Source organism: Trachypithecus francoisi, unplaced genomic scaffold (assembly GCF_009764315.1).
Source record: "Trachypithecus francoisi isolate TF-2019V2 unplaced genomic scaffold, Tfra_2.0 Lachesis_group3, whole genome shotgun sequence".
In the NCBI taxonomy this organism is placed as follows: Eukaryota; Metazoa; Chordata; class Mammalia; order Primates; family Cercopithecidae; genus Trachypithecus; species Trachypithecus francoisi.
In genome coordinates, this window is record NW_022681468.1 from 129,247,120 (window position 1) to 129,263,916 (window position 16,797).

Consider the following 16,797-nt stretch of genomic DNA (forward strand, 5'->3'; position numbering starts at 1 on the left):
ACTGGGCAGAAAGCACAGCGGGTCCATTTTAAGGATTTTTCCAAATACACCAGCTGGTTCTCTTAAGAGATCCCTTTGAAGGAAAATGTCTCCTCCAATGGAATTTCAGCCTGTGGAAAAATACTTCAGAATGCGGAGCAGGCTTTCCAACAGTCTGCCTTCCCCGTAATCTGATGTTCTTAGCGCCTGTAGACCTACATAGGCACAAGTTCACTTTTGTTCCTGCATATTCTAGGAGGCCACTCTGTGCACCACTACAAAAGTGAAGCTTTTGTCATTGGAAGATACAAATCACAGAACTTCCACCATATTCTCAGAAATTCCTGTGACATGCAACTCTGTAGATTTCATCTTCTCATGGTACTAAACTAACAGTTAGGTATATCTCATCCATTTGTAAGTTCAAATCACAAGTTGTGTGTGCATTTTCTCAAGAGCTGGTCCCTTTATTTCACTTACAGGATATAATTACCATTGTTAATATTAAGACAAAAGTTAAATCATAACTGCAGAGTCACAGCAGAAAGTTTCACCTGTGGGTATTAGGCCCCTTAGGTGTCCTAGAAAATTTTTTCCAAAACATTAAGCACCTTCAGTATGCCTTCTGAAAATTTTGCATACAAGAAATAGCACAAGTTGTTATAGGCATAGAATGAATTCTGGAGGTTATGAAATTATGGTTCTGAAACTCAGAGCCCATATCAGCCTGGCTGCTGCCTGAGCAGCCCCACCCAGGTTTGTTATCTGAGTCGTGGAAACTGGAAAGTGACCAGTATTCCAGCTCACTTGTTTCCTCTGTGAACAAGGACAGTGCGTCCTCTTTGGCAAGAAAAGAATTCACCACCTGGCCACCACTGTGGGGGCCTTGGTTCCCAACTTCATGTCCATCTATCCTGCCTCCTGCCCTGGACTCTCATAACTATGATCATAGTCAAATGGATGAACACATCCACCCCATCAGCCATAAATTTAATCACAATCTATTAGGAGAACTAAGTCCCTCCAGCAAAGGCTGAGTCTAGCTGAAAAATCAATGAGTTCATGGAAGAAGTCAGACCAGGAAATCATAGGGTTTTTTGTTTGTTTGTGTTTTCAATTATCTTGGTGTTTCACAAGAATTCATTTGATATTCTGAGTGAACTGGAAAGTTACTATAGTGATGGCTCCACTTTAAATATGGGGACACATCCCAAAGAGAAGCATTAGAAACAGAAATCTGCCCAACAAGGATTATATATTATAAGGATCTTATATTATAACACCATACTTGTCCTTTCCAAATCCTGATGCTGTGATTACTTGAGGCTAAATGGGAACAGCAGAAAGTGTTTAAAGATGGGTCCGGCTGGGTGTGGTGGCTCACACTTGTAATCCCAGCACTTTGGGAGGATGAGACTGGAGGATTGCCTGAGCCCTGGAGTTCCAGACCTCAAGCCAGGGCAACATAGCGAAAATCCACCTCTACATAAAGTGAAAAAATTAGCTGGGTGTGGTGGTGTGCACACGTGGTCCCAGCTACTTAGGAGGCCGAGGTGGGAGGATCGCTTGAACCTTAGAAGGTTGAGACTGCAGTGAGCCATGTTTACATCACTGCACTTCAGCCTGGGTGACAGAGAGCAAGACTCTGTCTCTAAATAAATAAATAAATAAAAAGATGGGTCTCAGGGTTCCACAGGGGCTGCCATGACCCATGAGTGGAGGAGGGGCTTCTTGGGTCAGGTACTCTGATGTAATTCAAAGAATGAGAGAGGCCTCGTCCAGTTCATTCAGACCTCACAATGCAGCTGCAGAATTAGAATTAGCCATGTGATCAGGGAGGACTGTCGGAGCGCACAGGGCGGTGAACTGGATGGGCGCTGAGGTTTGGCTGCTCACTCCTTGATGAACCCTGTGAGTCTTTGTTTCCCTGTGCCTTGGTCTGCACGTGGGAGAGAAAGAGGCAGCCTAAACCAGCTGCACAGAGGGAGAGTGAACAGCCCATTAAGTTATCAGTGGGGCCCAGTGGGTAGAGTGGGGATGTGACAGCAGGAAAACAGGTGGCATCTCTCTGGGCCTCTCCTACCTGCACCAGGTCTCTTTCTGAAATATGAGTTTCTCTGGGATGTGTGTTTGCTGTTGGGGAGCTGGAGTGAGCCTGTGTGGGTTGGAACTGTTTTCACCTCTGAATATGTCCTTATTTTGTGGTCATGCAGTTTTGGATTGAGATTGTCTGAGACTTCAAAGGAAACCCCAAAGCTCGCAGGAGAGAATATTGAAGAAAAGCGCATTGTATGTAGTATGATTTGGCTTTTTTCTTCCAGCTGTAAAATTTGGCCGAATGTCAAAAAAGCAGAGAGACAGCTTGTATGCAGAAGTGCAGAAACACCGGATGCAGCAGCAGCAGCGCGACCACCAGCAGCAGCCTGGAGAGGCCGAGCCGCTGACGCCCACCTACAACATCTCGGCCAACGGGCTGACGGAACTTCACGACGACCTCAGTAACTACATTGACGGGCACACCCCTGAGGGGAGTAAGGCAGACTCCGCCGTCAGCAGCTTCTACCTGGACATACAGCCTTCCCCAGACCAGTCAGGTCTTGATATCAATGGAATCAAACCAGAACCAATATGTGACTACACACCAGCATCAGGCTTCTTTCCCTACTGTTCGTTCACCAACGGCGAGACTTCCCCAACTGTGTCCATGGCAGAATTAGGTAATGGCATGCATGCTTCTCCTGGGATGCTCTGTTCATGCCCTTTGAAGTAAAAGGGGCATGTCTGACTTCCCTCTAATGAGTTCTGCTAAATGTTGCAATTCACCTTTACCATTTGGGCCACTTCATTTTCTGCCCTGCCCCCTTGCTTTTGACCCTCTGCTGTTTCCCATGGTTTATCCAATACCTGCATTGACCTCTCAGCATTAGAAATGGGACAAAACCAACGGAAGCAGTCTTTGAATTCTGCAGAAAACTGGAAGCTCAGGAAATGGCAACATTAACTTCATTAGTGGTTTAGTTATATTCCAGGGATTACTTTATACCTAAGGTGACCAAAAAAAAAAAATGGCAGTCCACAAACTGAACTTGGCCCATAGACATATTTTTTTGACCAGTGCAGTTTTAAAATTTTTCAATCAGTTGCTAATATTTACATTTGGATAATTATACCCAAAAGTTCAGATTTTTTAGCTTCTTGTGGGAGGGGAAAGAATGATCTATTTACAGTGGGCCAACATTTGTGAATGTCAACAGCCAACTGGCAACAGCCAGGGGCTTACACCTTTCAATGGACCCACCCCACTCCTGCCATTTATATCATATGCACAGCCCCTGTAGGCATCTAAGTTTTGCACCTCTGACATACAGTATAAATGTTCAACAGAAATTAGCTTCTTTACTTACCAGAATGATCTGATGATGGATATTGGTGACAAAATTGATGTAATTCATATAAGGCTCACCATGCAAAAGACAAAAAACTGTCCTTTTCTTATTGCTGGAACATTACTGCTTCTTGGGAGATGTGACCTAGAAATGTTGATAACACAGACAATGGGCAACTTTCCATTTCAAGGAAGTTGTGTTAACATCCACTGCTATATTTAATCGATTTTTAAGTACAGCACTATTATTAGAAAAACTTGATAAGAACCTTTGTAGTTTTTGAATTTGATCTGCTCCTCCTGGTGGTTCCTCACACAAGGTTATAATCCTTTGGGATATTTCAATTAGTTGCTGTGGAGATGACTAAGTTAATACGAGGAGAGAATGAAGACTTCAGATGGAAAAGAAACAGCAGGTTCAGACTTGAGCACAGAAATCCTCAGTTCACAGAAATAATGGCTGTGTTCTTTAGATGATTTCTCTACCTCTGTACCCCATAAAACATCTTCTAAGTGAAAATTTATATTTCCAGTAAAATCTTTCTCCAAATAGAACAAATTGAATGTTCTTTACAGTTTTTACACAAGCATCTCTTTATGGGTCTAAATTTAAATCCTCAAGAGCAGAGACATTTTAAGCCTGGTCTTTAACCACTGAACAGCATTAAAAGGTGTATTGCAGCTCTTTTGATTAACAGAGAAACCTCTGAACTAGAAGCCAAGCTGAGCAGAGGTAGGTTTGGTTTTTTTTTTCTTGAACTAGAACAAAAACCTTCCATTTTTGTCATGAAATCTTGGTTGGCTGAGCCTTAAGCAGAACTGTAATGAAAGTAAAATTTTCAGATATGAATAAGGATTTGATTGAAAGCTGACATGATAGCATGAAAAATGACCTGACTCACTTTAGGTTTGCTTCCACCTTACCATAAATATTAGTGACTCTGTCCTGTTTGCTTGTCAAATGTTCAATCCCGAAATAAATCCATAGGCCTTAGGCAAAGCATTGCCCTTGAACATGGCACTTTGGCTAAAAAATGCACTGATACCGAAGTGGGGCCAGAGATGGCTGAGCTGATTCCCTGAGGCTCCCGGACAAGTCAGCTTCCTCTTCCATGGTCTCACTCTCCAGTGCAGTCTGTGAGTCCTGCCCCCTCATTGCTTGCTCTATGTGCTTTTAAATTAGGAATTTTTCACAGGTGTTGTGGCATTTTCCAGGATAAATTAAATGAGATCATCACTAGAATTCCCAAACCCAAAACTAAACTAGCATTTATCTGGAAAGGATATAATTGGGCTGTAATTCTCTTATCCCATTTATGCATGCAAAGTGTTTCAGGGAGCTAAGAGTATCATGAAAGTGGCCCAAGTCTTGTTCCAAAGCTACTTACATTTCCCTGGTATTTCTTTTGGGGCTTAAAGCCTGCTATCTCTTTAAGACTCTTGACTTCATTTTAGGCTAAACTTTGTCATCAGATTTTAAACAAATGAAACCAATTATATAATAGGAAGAAAAATTATAAACCAACACCTCCTAAGTCCAATTCTCTCTTTCAAGTGTAGTATGCACAACCTATTACTTTTAGTGAAAAATATGTCTTCATCCTTGGCTAGGAAATTTTGCCCTTGGTGTACAATTAGTACCTGAATTATACATTCCAGATAAACAACCTAGGTTTTAAGTGCAAATTATGTTTGTTACTATAATTGATATCTAAAGCTTTGCACAGGAGAGACAACTGATATACTGGGCAAACATGAGACAAGAAATCCACTTATATGAGTTGTGGTCCTAGCATTAATATAAGTTGTACAACCCAGTATAAGTCACGTAACATCTGCGAGCTGTAGTTTCTCTACCCCTAGAATATAAAGGTCTGTGTCTGAATCACAGCTCTGCCACTTGCCAGCGGTGACACCTTGAAGAAGTCACTTTACTGTGGTTCAGTTTCCTCATCTGTAAAATGGAGATAATACTAGTACCTTTCTCCTGGGGTTGTTATAAGGATTAAGTGAGAAAACATATATATTTAGGATAGATACAAATTAGGTGGGACTGGCATATAGTAAATGCTATATGTGTTAACTGTTATCGTAATTCTTAATGTCATTATTATTTGTTAAACAAGGACAGTTTGGACTAGATGCTTTCTAAAGTTCCTTCCCACTATGAAAATCTGTGACTAACTCAGAAGCCAGGACTTCCCATCTGAAGTATCAAGACGCTGGCTGTATTGCTGAAGCAGTCATGGTTGGGGCACATGACTTGCCCCACTCACAAAGTGAGGTAGATAGATTATCTGCTGAGCTCAGACAGAAGCCACGTCTCCTAACTCCTAGCACAAAGTATTTCACTATTCCAGACTTTATCTGAGAGACCACGCTTAAATTCTCGACTTTTATTCAGCCTGACCATACTCGCCTTTGCTGAAATGGAGATTTAAAAATAGCAAAGTGTCTAAAATCTTACACTTGCCAAATCGACTATGAATTGGAATGAAAGGCTGTTGGTGAGCAGATGGTGTGAATGCAACCACTGCCCTCTACTGGTGTGTCAGGTACATTGCATGATTTGTTGTCTCACTTTTTATTGGCTGTTTTAAATAGGCAGGGATAAGTGGCCACAGTTTCTTAAGACAAAGTGAAACCACAAGATGCTAAGTATCTGATTAACTAGAAATGAAGCATAACCTAGACGGAAATGATATGAGCCTCTTCTCATCCTTCACTCCACAGCATTCCCCCCGCTTCCCCGTGAAGACTCTTCATCTTCATCATTTTTTTATTGGCAAAAATTGGTTTACATTCTAGAAACGATCTTATATAGTGAGAGTTCTTTCCAAAAGAGGTAGTTCACTACCTTATTTATGTATTTTCTTGTTTCTTACTCCCCATTATTTTTGTCTTTACTCACCTCTTCTCAAGCGTCATTGATTCTAAGACACATAATTTCCTGGCTTCTCCCTCTCACTCTCAGTTTCTCATTCTTTCCTTTACATTTGTTCTTTTATTTGTGTGTGTGTGTGTGTGTGTTTATGTTATTTATTCATGCTGTTTTAGTGTCTGTGTGTTTCCAAGAAGGGCCGTTCAGGTTTATTATGTTTCAGTGTCTCTAAGGAGATTCTGGTTTCCAGCTCCATTTAGGTGAACCTGTTCTGTTTTCACACAAACAAGTCTGCTTCTGTTTGACAAAAGCAGTAACAAATTTCCAAACAAACAGATACTGTCCCTAGTGTTGCCAAGTTTGCATTCACCACCATTCTTTTAAAATGGCTTGCCTATTCTATGGTCAAAACCTTAGGGAGAGGGATCATTTTTTGATATGGTTTTATATTCATGGGATTTTCTCAATTCTTTTTAAAAAAAAATACTTCTACATGTACCCTAGAACTTAAAGTATAATAAAAAAAAAACTTCTTTAATCATCCTTCCCTTCCAGAACAATTATTACCAAGCTACTCCAAATTGTTAGTTCCTGGCATCTAGATTCCAGCAGCCTTCCATGTGGTCCTCCTGCCTGAGCTTCTCTGTGCTGCAGTCCACCAAGCACAAAACTGCTTGTTCCATTTCCCCAGATATAATTTTCTTTTTCTTTTTTTTAAGATGGACTCTTGCTCTGTTGTCCAGGCTGGAGTGCAGTGCTGCGATCTTGGCTTGCTGCAATATCCGGCTTTCAGGTTCAAGTGATTCTCCTGCTTCAGCCTCCCAAGTAGCTGGGATTACAAGTGCCTGCCACCACACCCAGCTAATTTTTGTATTTTCAGTAGAGACAGGATTTCACCACGTTGGCCAGGCTGGTCTCAAACTCTTGATCTCATGCCTCAGCCTCCCACGTAGTTGGGATCACGGCGGCCACCACCATGCCTTTGTATTTTTAATAGATACATGTTGGCCAGGCCGGTCTTGAACTCCTGACCTCAGTGGTCTGCCCACCTCAGCCTCCCAAAGTGCTGGGATTACAGGCGTGAGCCACCACACCCAGCCAATCTCTTCCTTTTCTGACAGCTTCAATTACTTTTTTCTTTCTCTTCTTCTGGGTGATTCACCTTTATACCTTATTATCTAATGTGTTGAATTGTCCTTCCAGTGTGTTCATATGTGTTTACCAGATTACAAGTTCCTAGAGAAAACTTCTTTGGCCTCTAGGTCTTTAATATCTTCAAACTCCTTAAGCTCAAGTATAATAATAACTAATACTCTGTAGCACATTCTAAGTAATCTTCCCCATTCTAAGGGCTCAACTCTTTTAATTCTCTTAGCAGCCCTGTGAAATAGGTACCATTTCCCTCATTTTACAAATGAGGAACCCAAACACAAAGAGGTTAAATAACATACCCAAGATCGCATAGCTAGTAAGTAGCAGAGCTGAGATACAGACTCAAATGGTCTAGCTCCAGAGTCTATGACTTCACAACTACACTATGCATAGCCACATGGTAGGCTCTCAGTAATGCTTGTTCTGCAATTTGCAGGAAAAACTAAATAAATACCTAGTTGTCACCATAAAAGAATATCATTTTCTAGTTTTTCTTTCTTTTTTTTTGAGACGGAGTCTCGCTCTGTCACCCAGGCTGGAGTGCAGTGGCCGGATCTCAGCTCACTGCAAGCTCCGCCTCCCAGGTTTACGCCATTCTCCTGCCTCAGCCTCCCAAGTAGCTGGCACTACAGGCGCCCACCACCTTGCCCAGCTAGTTTTTTGTATTTTTTAGTAGAGACGGGGTTTCACCGTGTTAGCCAGGATGGTCTCGATCTCCTGACCTCGTGATCCACCCGCTTCGGCCTCCCAAAGTGCTGGGATTACAGGTTTGAGCCACCACACCCGGCCTTTTTCTAGTTTTTCAAGAATAAGAATAATCCTTCCAAGGTCAATGTTATGTGGCAGATGTGTCTTCATAAAAATGCCAAGAAGAAACACCAGGTTAATCATTTCCTATGTCTATCTAGGTCAGTATTTTATCATTCCTAGACATTAGTATAAAGACACAGAACAAGGGCAAAGTCAGGAGGGTCTTTGAAGTCACCAAGTCATATCTTCAAATGTCGGCTTTGCAAAGTCCCTATCCTCCTTCATGTTCCCAAATACAAAACAGTTCCAAATTACTTGTTTAAATGTGTAAAGACAGGCAAAACCCACACAGACATTGTTTTCTACTTGTTATTTTTTAAAGCAAATATTAAATCACGTTATTCAAAGAACTTGGCTTTTCATGTTTGTGATCTCCTGTTTTCTCCTTAGAACACCTTGCACAGAATATATCTAAATCTCATCTGGAAACCTGCCAATACTTGAGAGAAGAGCTCCAGCAGATAACGTGGCAGACCTTTTTGCAGGAAGAAATTGAGAATTATCAAAACAAGGTATGATCTGAGGAATTTTTCCTCCTAGGATTGAGGCAATATTGGGGAGGGTGTTGGTATAGGAAATTTGGTCAAGAGTTCCCACAGACCAAAGAATGAGTGTCTTTCATCAGATATCAGGTTTCTGTTTAAATATCTTTTTTCCAAAGCTGCTAATGTACTTGAAGCTTTGCAGATGCCTGCATGCAAAATTTCAGCAATAGCAAATAATTTCTATTGTGCTTTCTAGGTATACACATACCTCCTTCCATTTGTCAACAGGAGAATAGATTAAGCAGCTTCCAAAAGCCCAAATGAATTGAGATTTGTCTCAATATCCCAATCAAAGATTTTAAGGTCTGGAAGTTCATGTAAAATAATCTCAGCCTCATGTTTCTGGAAGTTGTATTAGGGAGTATATACAAAAAAATATTAGAAGCTATGATGGTAACTCCAGTCTGAACCTAGCAATATGAGGCTGACAAATAGTGCCCTACTTGCCTTTTTCTTTCTTTCTTTTTTTTTTTTTTTTTTTTTTTGAGACGGAGTCTTGCTCTGTCACCCAGGCTGGAGTACAGTGGCCGGATCTCAGCTCACTGCAAGCTCCGCCTCCCAGGTTCACGCCATTCTCCTGCCTCAGCCTCCCGAGTCGCTGGGACTACAGGCGCCCGCCACCGCGCCCAGCTAGTTTTTTGTATTTTTTAGTAGAGACGGGGTTTCACCGTGTTAGCCAGGATGGTCTCGATCTCCTGCCCTCGTGATCCGCCCGTCTCAGCCTCCCAAAGTGCTGGGATTACAGGCTTGAGCCACCGCGCCCGGCCTACTTGCCTTTTTCTATAAAACACCCAGATCAACAGGATTATCTAGGTGAATCCATTTTACATTTGAGGAAAACTAACATCCGTTGGCATGTCTGGAGAGTGAAACATCAAGACCAGACCTTGACTCCTGGCTCCTAATTCAGTGTTTCTTCCACCCCATCATATCGGTGGAAACAGTCTGAAACTAAGATTAAGGAAACAAGTTGGCAACAAAACAGATCCAGATCATTCTGTAACTGAATTGGAGAGTGCGAATATAAAAGGAATTTAACAGGACATGTTGGGGAATAGCAACACATCACTTTGTTTGCCTTTGAGGTAGCAGGTAATGCCAACAGCCAAAGCTACAAAGGAGAAGCAAGAAAATAGTAAGAAGCAACAAAGTATATGAAATGGGATTTTAGAGTCAGAGATGCTTGGATTTGAATCCTAGTTCCCATATCCACTAGTTTTTTGTTTTGTTTTGTTTTGAGACAGCCAGTTTTGTTTTGTTTTGTGCCCAGCCAAAAAAAATTCTTATGAAAGTGAATTAAGACAAGGATGTCATAAAGCTTCTCTAGAGGTGGTATTCATCAGAATGTGCCGTGCCTAGCTCATAGTAGGTGCACAATAAATTCAGTTGATTCCTCCTTTTCTCCCTTTCCCCAAGTAAAGTGATATTACATTTCCCAAGGCAAAATAATTACTTAAAAGAAGATCCAGGCTGGACGCGGTGGCTCATGCCTATAATCCCAGCACTTTGGGAGGTCCAGGCAGACAGATCACTTGAGGTCAGGAGTTCAAGACCAGCCTGGCCAACATGGTGAAACTCTGTCTCTATTAAAAATATAGAAATTAGCTGGGTGTGGTGGCATGTGCCTCTAATCCCAGCTACTCAGGAGGCTGAGGCAGGAGAATCACTTGAACCCAGGAGGCAGAGGTTGCAGTGAGCTGAGATCACTCCACTGCACTCCAGCCTGGGTGACAGAGCAAGACTCCATCTCAAAAAAAAAAAAAAAAGAAGAAGATCCTACTTTACCACTCTTCGTGGCCCAGGGCTAAAGCAGTGGCATGCTTTGCTTTCATAACTCTTCAACTTCTGCTACAAAACCTAACAGCTTCCTGGAGGATGTTAATGTGTTTCCCTCTTTAACAGCAGCGAGAGGTGATGTGGCAATTGTGTGCCATCAAAATTACAGAAGCTATACAGTATGTGGTGGAGTTTGCCAAACGCATTGATGGATTTATGGAACTGTGTCAAAATGATCAAATTGTGCTTCTAAAAGCAGGTATGTGCTTTGCAAGTGAATTTTGAGATCTCTTCCTAACCTGCTTTCATCCGCTTATTAAAGAAATGCTTGGTAAGGAAGGTGTCGGGAACAGTTTTTCTCCAATGATAATAGCTCAGGTTTTTCTTAGCAGAAATGGAGTTCTTTTGAAAGGTTTTGAGATATATTCAGGAAACATTCCCCCCCCCAACACTTCGCTTCTCTTCTGGATAAAAAGATTGATTTGAAGGTCACCTGCATTCCCAAATTTTCCCATCACCTGTGTTTTGTTTCTACACTCCAAGTCCTCCGAGTTTATGATGTTAGGAAGAAGGAAGTAGAACTCAGAAAGATATACTTGTTTTTGGTTCTTGTTTTAGTACATGTGAATAAATGTTTTCCTAGCAACTCTGAGACTCTGCATTGCGAGGTAGAAGAGTGCTAAGGAAGTAATTTATAAATCAACCCTCACTTCAGTTAAACAGGCCTTAGCTTCAGCACAACAGTCTTTAATTACATAGAAAACTCTGTCTTTTTGGATAGACAGCTGATGTGACTGAGAACCCGCTAGCTAAACTGCACATGACACCCACCATGCTGTCTCAGAAGGAGTCTCTACATGAGCACCTTAGAAATAAAGTCACTAACATCGAATGACCCAAATGACCTGAACCATTTCTGCCTCTGCTTAGGTTCTCTAGAGGTGGTGTTTATCAGAATGTGCCGTGCCTTTGACTCTCAGAACAACACCGTGTACTTTGATGGGAAGTATGCCAGCCCCGACATCTTCAAATCCTTAGGTAAGGGGTATCAAGGTGCCTTTTCTTCAAATCGGGGCTATAGAAAAAGATGTGGGTTGAGTGAAAGCTCTGCTTGGACAAAATGAAAACTGGTTATTCAGAAACAGAAATTAAGGGATTTTATACCTATTTTACTTTCTAATTAGTCATTGTAGAAAAGTCAGACAGCTCGGCCTGGCACGGTGGCTCACGCCTGTAATGCCAGCACTTTGGGAGGCTGAGGCAGGCAAATCACGAGGTCAGGAGATCGAGACCACAGTGAAACCCCATCTCTACTAAAAATACAAAAAATTAGCCGGGCGTAGTGGTGGGTGCCTGTAGTCCCAGCTACTTGGGGGGCTGAAGCAGGAGAATGGTGTGAACCCAGGAGGTGGAGCTTGCAGTGATCCGAGATTGCGCCACTGCACTCCAGCCTGGGCAACACAGGAAGACTCCGTCTCAAAAAAAAAAGTCACATAGGTCAAAAATTTTTTATCTACATTACATGTAAAGATCTAGAGTTTCATTTTATCTAGTTGGTAATCAAGGGGATTTATATTATGTGTCCTTCCAGTTCCCTTCTAGATGTTTTTTTTTTTTTTGAGATGGAGTCTTGCTCTGTCGCCCAGGCTGGAGTGCAGTGGCCAGATCTCAGCTCACCGCAAGCTCCGCCTCCTGGGTTCACACCATTCTCCTGCCCCAGCCTCCTGAGTAGCTGGGACTACAGGTGCCCGCCACCTCGCCCGGCTAGTTTTTTTGTGTGTGTGTTTTTTAGTAGAGATGGGGTTTTACCATGTTAGCCAGGATCGTCTCGATCTCCTGACCTCGTGATCTGCCCGTCTCGGCCTCCCAAAGTGCTGGGATTACAGGCTTGAGCCACCACGCCTGGCCCCCTTCCAGATTTTAAGAAACCAGATTTGCTGGTGATACATTATTCAGATAACCTTTAGGATGTGAGTTGATACATAAAATTAAGCAAAGGGCAGAAGCTTTGCCCTTCCATCCCCCTCAAACAGTAACCATCAATGAGACTGACATGCAGATATCAAAGAAAGAAAAGTTATAGCTAAGTGAAACCATGACATATAATTTATAAATAAATAATTTAGGGCCAGGCATGGTGACTCATGCCTGTAATCCCAGCACTTTGGAAGGCCAAGGCAGGCAGATCACCTAAGGTTAGGAGTTTGAGACCAGCCTGGCCCTCAAACTCCTAACCATAGACATGGCAAAGCCCTATCTCTACTAAAAATACAAAAATTAGCTGGGCATGGTGGTGCACGCCTGTAGTCCCAGCTACTCAGGAGGCTGAGGCAGGAGAAGCACTTGAAACTGAGAGGTGGAGTTAAGTTTAAGTGAGCCGAGATCGTGCCACTGCACCCCAGCCTGGGTGACAAAGTGAGACTCTGTCTCAAAATAATTAATAATAATAAATTTTGGATTTCTATAATTTAAATAAAATGAATATAGTTATTAAGAAGAATGGATAAGTATCTAAAATGAGTGATTTTTTAAAAAGTTACATGACAGAAGAGATACATAATGAACTGTCATGTAGCACACTGTCATTTAAATATATACATTTGTATGTAAAATATGCAAATCTGAAGGAACAGACACCAAACTTAACCAGTCTTTTGGAAAATGGATTATTATTTTAGGGGACTTTCACATTCTGTGTTTTCAGGTTGGTAAATAATTGTAATAGTTTTACCATCAGAATGTGTCATTTGTTAACATTTTTAAGAATGTTTCAGATGAAATAGAGTTGAAAACGAAAACGAGTTAATTTAACATATCAGTTAGAATGTGACTATTAGACTCTATAGGTTAAAAGTGTAGGCTCTGAAATCAGGCAGCCTAGCTTTGCCTCTTAGGTTGTACTTTCTACCTGTGTGACCATAGGTGCATTACTTTCCAAGTCTGTTTCCTCACCTCTAAAATTGGGATAATAATCCCTCCTTCATAGAGCTGTCGTAAAATAAGAAGAAACCCAAAGAAATATCATAGAGCAATACTTGCCATAGTAATCACACAACAAAAGTTCAGTCTCATTATTTTGAATGAGGATGATGGTGGTAATGGTGATGTGATGGAAGTGGTGGCAGTGGTGGTGATGACTAAACAGATTTTTCTTTTAAGATTTTAAACTATTAAACTGTAGAAATGCTACTACTATTCCTTCTGATCTTCACCCACTAGATCTTTCTTCATCTTCCAAATGTTTTTCTCCTAAGACTTCCTATGGGTCTTAGAAGAACCTTAGGAAAACCTAAGACCTAGGTTTTTCTCCTAAGACAATAACCAAACTTCTAAACTGTCTTTATTTTCATTCTGGCAGGTTGTGAAGACTTTATTAGCTTTGTGTTTGAATTTGGAAAGAGTTTATGTTCTATGCACCTGACTGAAGATGAAATTGCATTATTTTCTGCGTTCGTACTGATGTCAGCAGGTAAGATAACCAAATAAAAATGGTTTTAGAATTGTCTAAGATAAAGAATTTTTACAAGGTCCATACGTTTAATAGCTGTAAAATATTTGGGAGCTACTAAGAGAGGTCTCCACCCTTATTAAATTGGATTTTAAGTCTTCAAATAACACCCTCTCTTCTCCACCCCCCAACACAAATATATATTCTTTTAAGAAAACCTCATGCCTTTCAGATAAAATGTAAAGAAATGAGAATTGAATAAAATCTAGTCCAGAATTAACCTCCTGATACCAAGAGAAATGCTGTGGTAGAATAGGGTTGCCTTTCTTAACACCAGTCTCCAGGATAACGTGATTTTTAAGACATCCTATTTTTCGTTCAAATCCATTTAGATGTCATCCACTAGACTATCTGAATTTAATCTGTGTTTTCAACCAATACTGCATGTTTGGAGATCATCACTTTGCTAAGTTACTACCTTCTATTTGGAAGACTTACACATAAAAACTGTATCCTAAATTAACCACCCTTAAGTCACTTGGAATTCTTTTTTTTTTTTGAGACGGAGTCTTGCTCTGTCACCCAGGCTGGAGTGCAGTGGCGTGATCTCCACTCACTGCAAGCTCCGCCTCCCGGGTTCATACCATTCTTATGCTTCAGCCTCCCGTGTAGCTGGGACTACAGGTGCCTGCCACCATGCCAGGCTGTTTTGTATTTTTAGTAGAGATGGGGTTTCACCGTGTTAGCCAGGATGGTCTCAATCTCCTGACCTCGTGATCCACCCATTTCGGCCTCCCAAAGTGCTGGGATTACAGGCGAGAGCCACCGTGCCCGGCCTGTCACTTGGAATTGTATCGACAATTTTAGTTGACAAAGATTACTAGAAAACTTTCGTATTTTTCAGAAAAGCCAGCAGGATTGATAATGAATATTTCATTCTAAAGTATAATTACTAGAACATCCCGAGGGGCCATGATGGTTTCATTTGCATTCATATGAGTATGGCCTCATATTTAATTGTTTATCCTTTGGAAGGGAAGGATCCTTCCTTTATGTATTGGTAAAATGGAAAGGTTTAACACCCTGTTTTGTAACTTCCTTAGATCACTTTTCACTCCATTAGGAGAAATTTTGAAAGAGGAGTGAAACTGACCTCTGAGTCTCTAAATATTCATTGTGATATAATTATCTGTATCAAAAGCATCCGGAGAAGGGGGATCTTGACACCATGTTGGAGGAATGCTAAAGAGTATCTTTTTTTTATGTTTAGATCGCTCATGGCTGCAAGAAAAGGTAAAAATTGAAAAACTGCAACAGAAAATTCAGCTAGCTCTTCAACACGTCCTACAGAAGAATCACCGAGAAGATGGAATACTAACAAAGGTAAGTGCCAAAGGCTTCTGGTTGGCATGGCCTGAACTATCCCTTGGCACAAATCATGCTGCCAGTATGGTCATGTAAGTCATACGACCAATTCCCAAAGTATCAGAAAGCAACAGGCTACTAAAAAGAAATAAATTTCCATTTCAGTAAAATTCTGTTGAGCCAAAACTCATTATTCAGTCTAAATTATACTTATTATCATTGATTACAAAGTATCCTGCAACAATAAGGCAATGTAGGAAAAATGTTACATTCTAGAAATTCTCTTCCATCAAAGTTGGGCATAAAGCAGAGTTAATATTCTGCACTGACATAAATTAGAAAACTTATCTTTGAATTTATTTATTTTTTAGAGATAGGGTCTCACTCTGTCTCCCAGGCAGGAGTGAAGTGGCACAATCATAGCTCTATGCAACCCTGAACTTCTGGGCTCAAAAGATCCTCCTGTCTCAGTCTCCTGAGTAGTTGAGACTACAGGCATATGTGCTACCACACTTGGCTAATTTATTTATTATTTTTTGTAGAGATGGGTATCTCGCTGTGTTGCCCAGGCTGGTCTCGAACTCCTGGCCTCAAGCGGTCTTCCCTCCTCCACCTCCCATTGAGCTGAAATTATAGGAGTGAACCACTGTGCCCAGCCTATAATCTTTGAATTTAGAAAGAAGTTATAAAGGACTAAAAGACTTAATCAGAATGACCATATATACTAATATTAGTTCCACTTCCATTAAATTCATTAGTCATCAACAGTAAATGACTTTTAGCATTTTTGTCAATTTCCCATCACTACTCTGTATTCAAAGCATAAAGTTTCATTTTTACCTATCATTATCTTTCACAATAAAAATGATTGTAATGCCAATTTTTTAAATGTGCTAATATCCATCAGTGCCACTGCTAGTCGTATGTATTTGGTCTTAGAAAAATCAGCCCTGTTCTTTCTTATTTTATGTATTTTATTGTGTGAGATGATGTGAGAGGTTTTTGGTTTTGTTTTCTTGTTTATTTGTTTGCTTGTTTTTTTTCTCTCCTTTATAGTTATGTTAGATCAGAAAGGGGTAACTGGGGGTTAATTGCTGTTTTTGCTTTTGATTTCGCACCTGTTAGGTCAGAAAAGGGTAACTGGGGGTTAATTGCTGTTTTGCTTTTGATTTTGCACCTGTTAAATGAGGCAATGGGGCAGGAATGAGAAGTGGAAGGGAAGAGCCCTGTCAGGAGCTTCACTCTCTTCTCCATCTTGTGGAGCACCCAAATGCAAGGTACCCAAATGCAAGGGTACCATTATGATCTCTGATTATAAACAGCACTTAACATGTAGACAAGATCTGGTGAAAATATTTCCTAGAGAAGGTTATTCTGGGTTAAAATAATAGGCAGTTTGCCTTTGTGAGGTGCTGTGGAATCTAAAAGTAATTTTGCAAATTGTGTCATTACCCTC

The 16,797-nt window shown here is 41.0% G+C and overlaps 1 protein-coding gene and 1 long non-coding RNA gene across 8 annotated transcripts in view; one reads left to right on the top strand and one right to left on the bottom strand.

Annotated features, from left to right (window-relative positions):
* RORA (RAR related orphan receptor A) overlaps window positions 1-16,797 on the top strand; it is a 753,017-nt gene that overhangs the window by 725,952 nt on the left and 10,268 nt on the right. For 4 of the 5 annotated variants that reach the window (XM_033189890.1, XM_033189891.1, XM_033189887.1 and 1 more), the window contains 6 exons: window positions 2,301-2,696; window positions 8,598-8,719; window positions 10,655-10,787; window positions 11,459-11,566; window positions 13,887-13,997; window positions 15,247-15,359. In XM_033189890.1, coding sequence (XP_033045781.1) covers window positions 2,301-2,696; window positions 8,598-8,719; window positions 10,655-10,787; window positions 11,459-11,566; window positions 13,887-13,997; window positions 15,247-15,359 — 983 coding nt within the window. The remainder of the gene's footprint in view (window positions 1-2,300; window positions 2,697-8,597; window positions 8,720-10,654; window positions 10,788-11,458; window positions 11,567-13,886; window positions 13,998-15,246; window positions 15,360-16,797) is intronic. The other variant, XM_033189888.1, reaches the window with a different exon arrangement.
* The window catches only part of LOC117070564, a 44,935-nt gene that overhangs the window by 18,110 nt on the left and 10,028 nt on the right, over window positions 1-16,797 (bottom strand). For all 3 annotated transcript variants that reach the window (XR_004431964.1, XR_004431965.1, XR_004431963.1), the window contains exon 2: window positions 3,384-3,509. This is a non-coding gene — a long non-coding RNA (uncharacterized LOC117070564). The remainder of the gene's footprint in view (window positions 1-3,383; window positions 3,510-16,797) is intronic.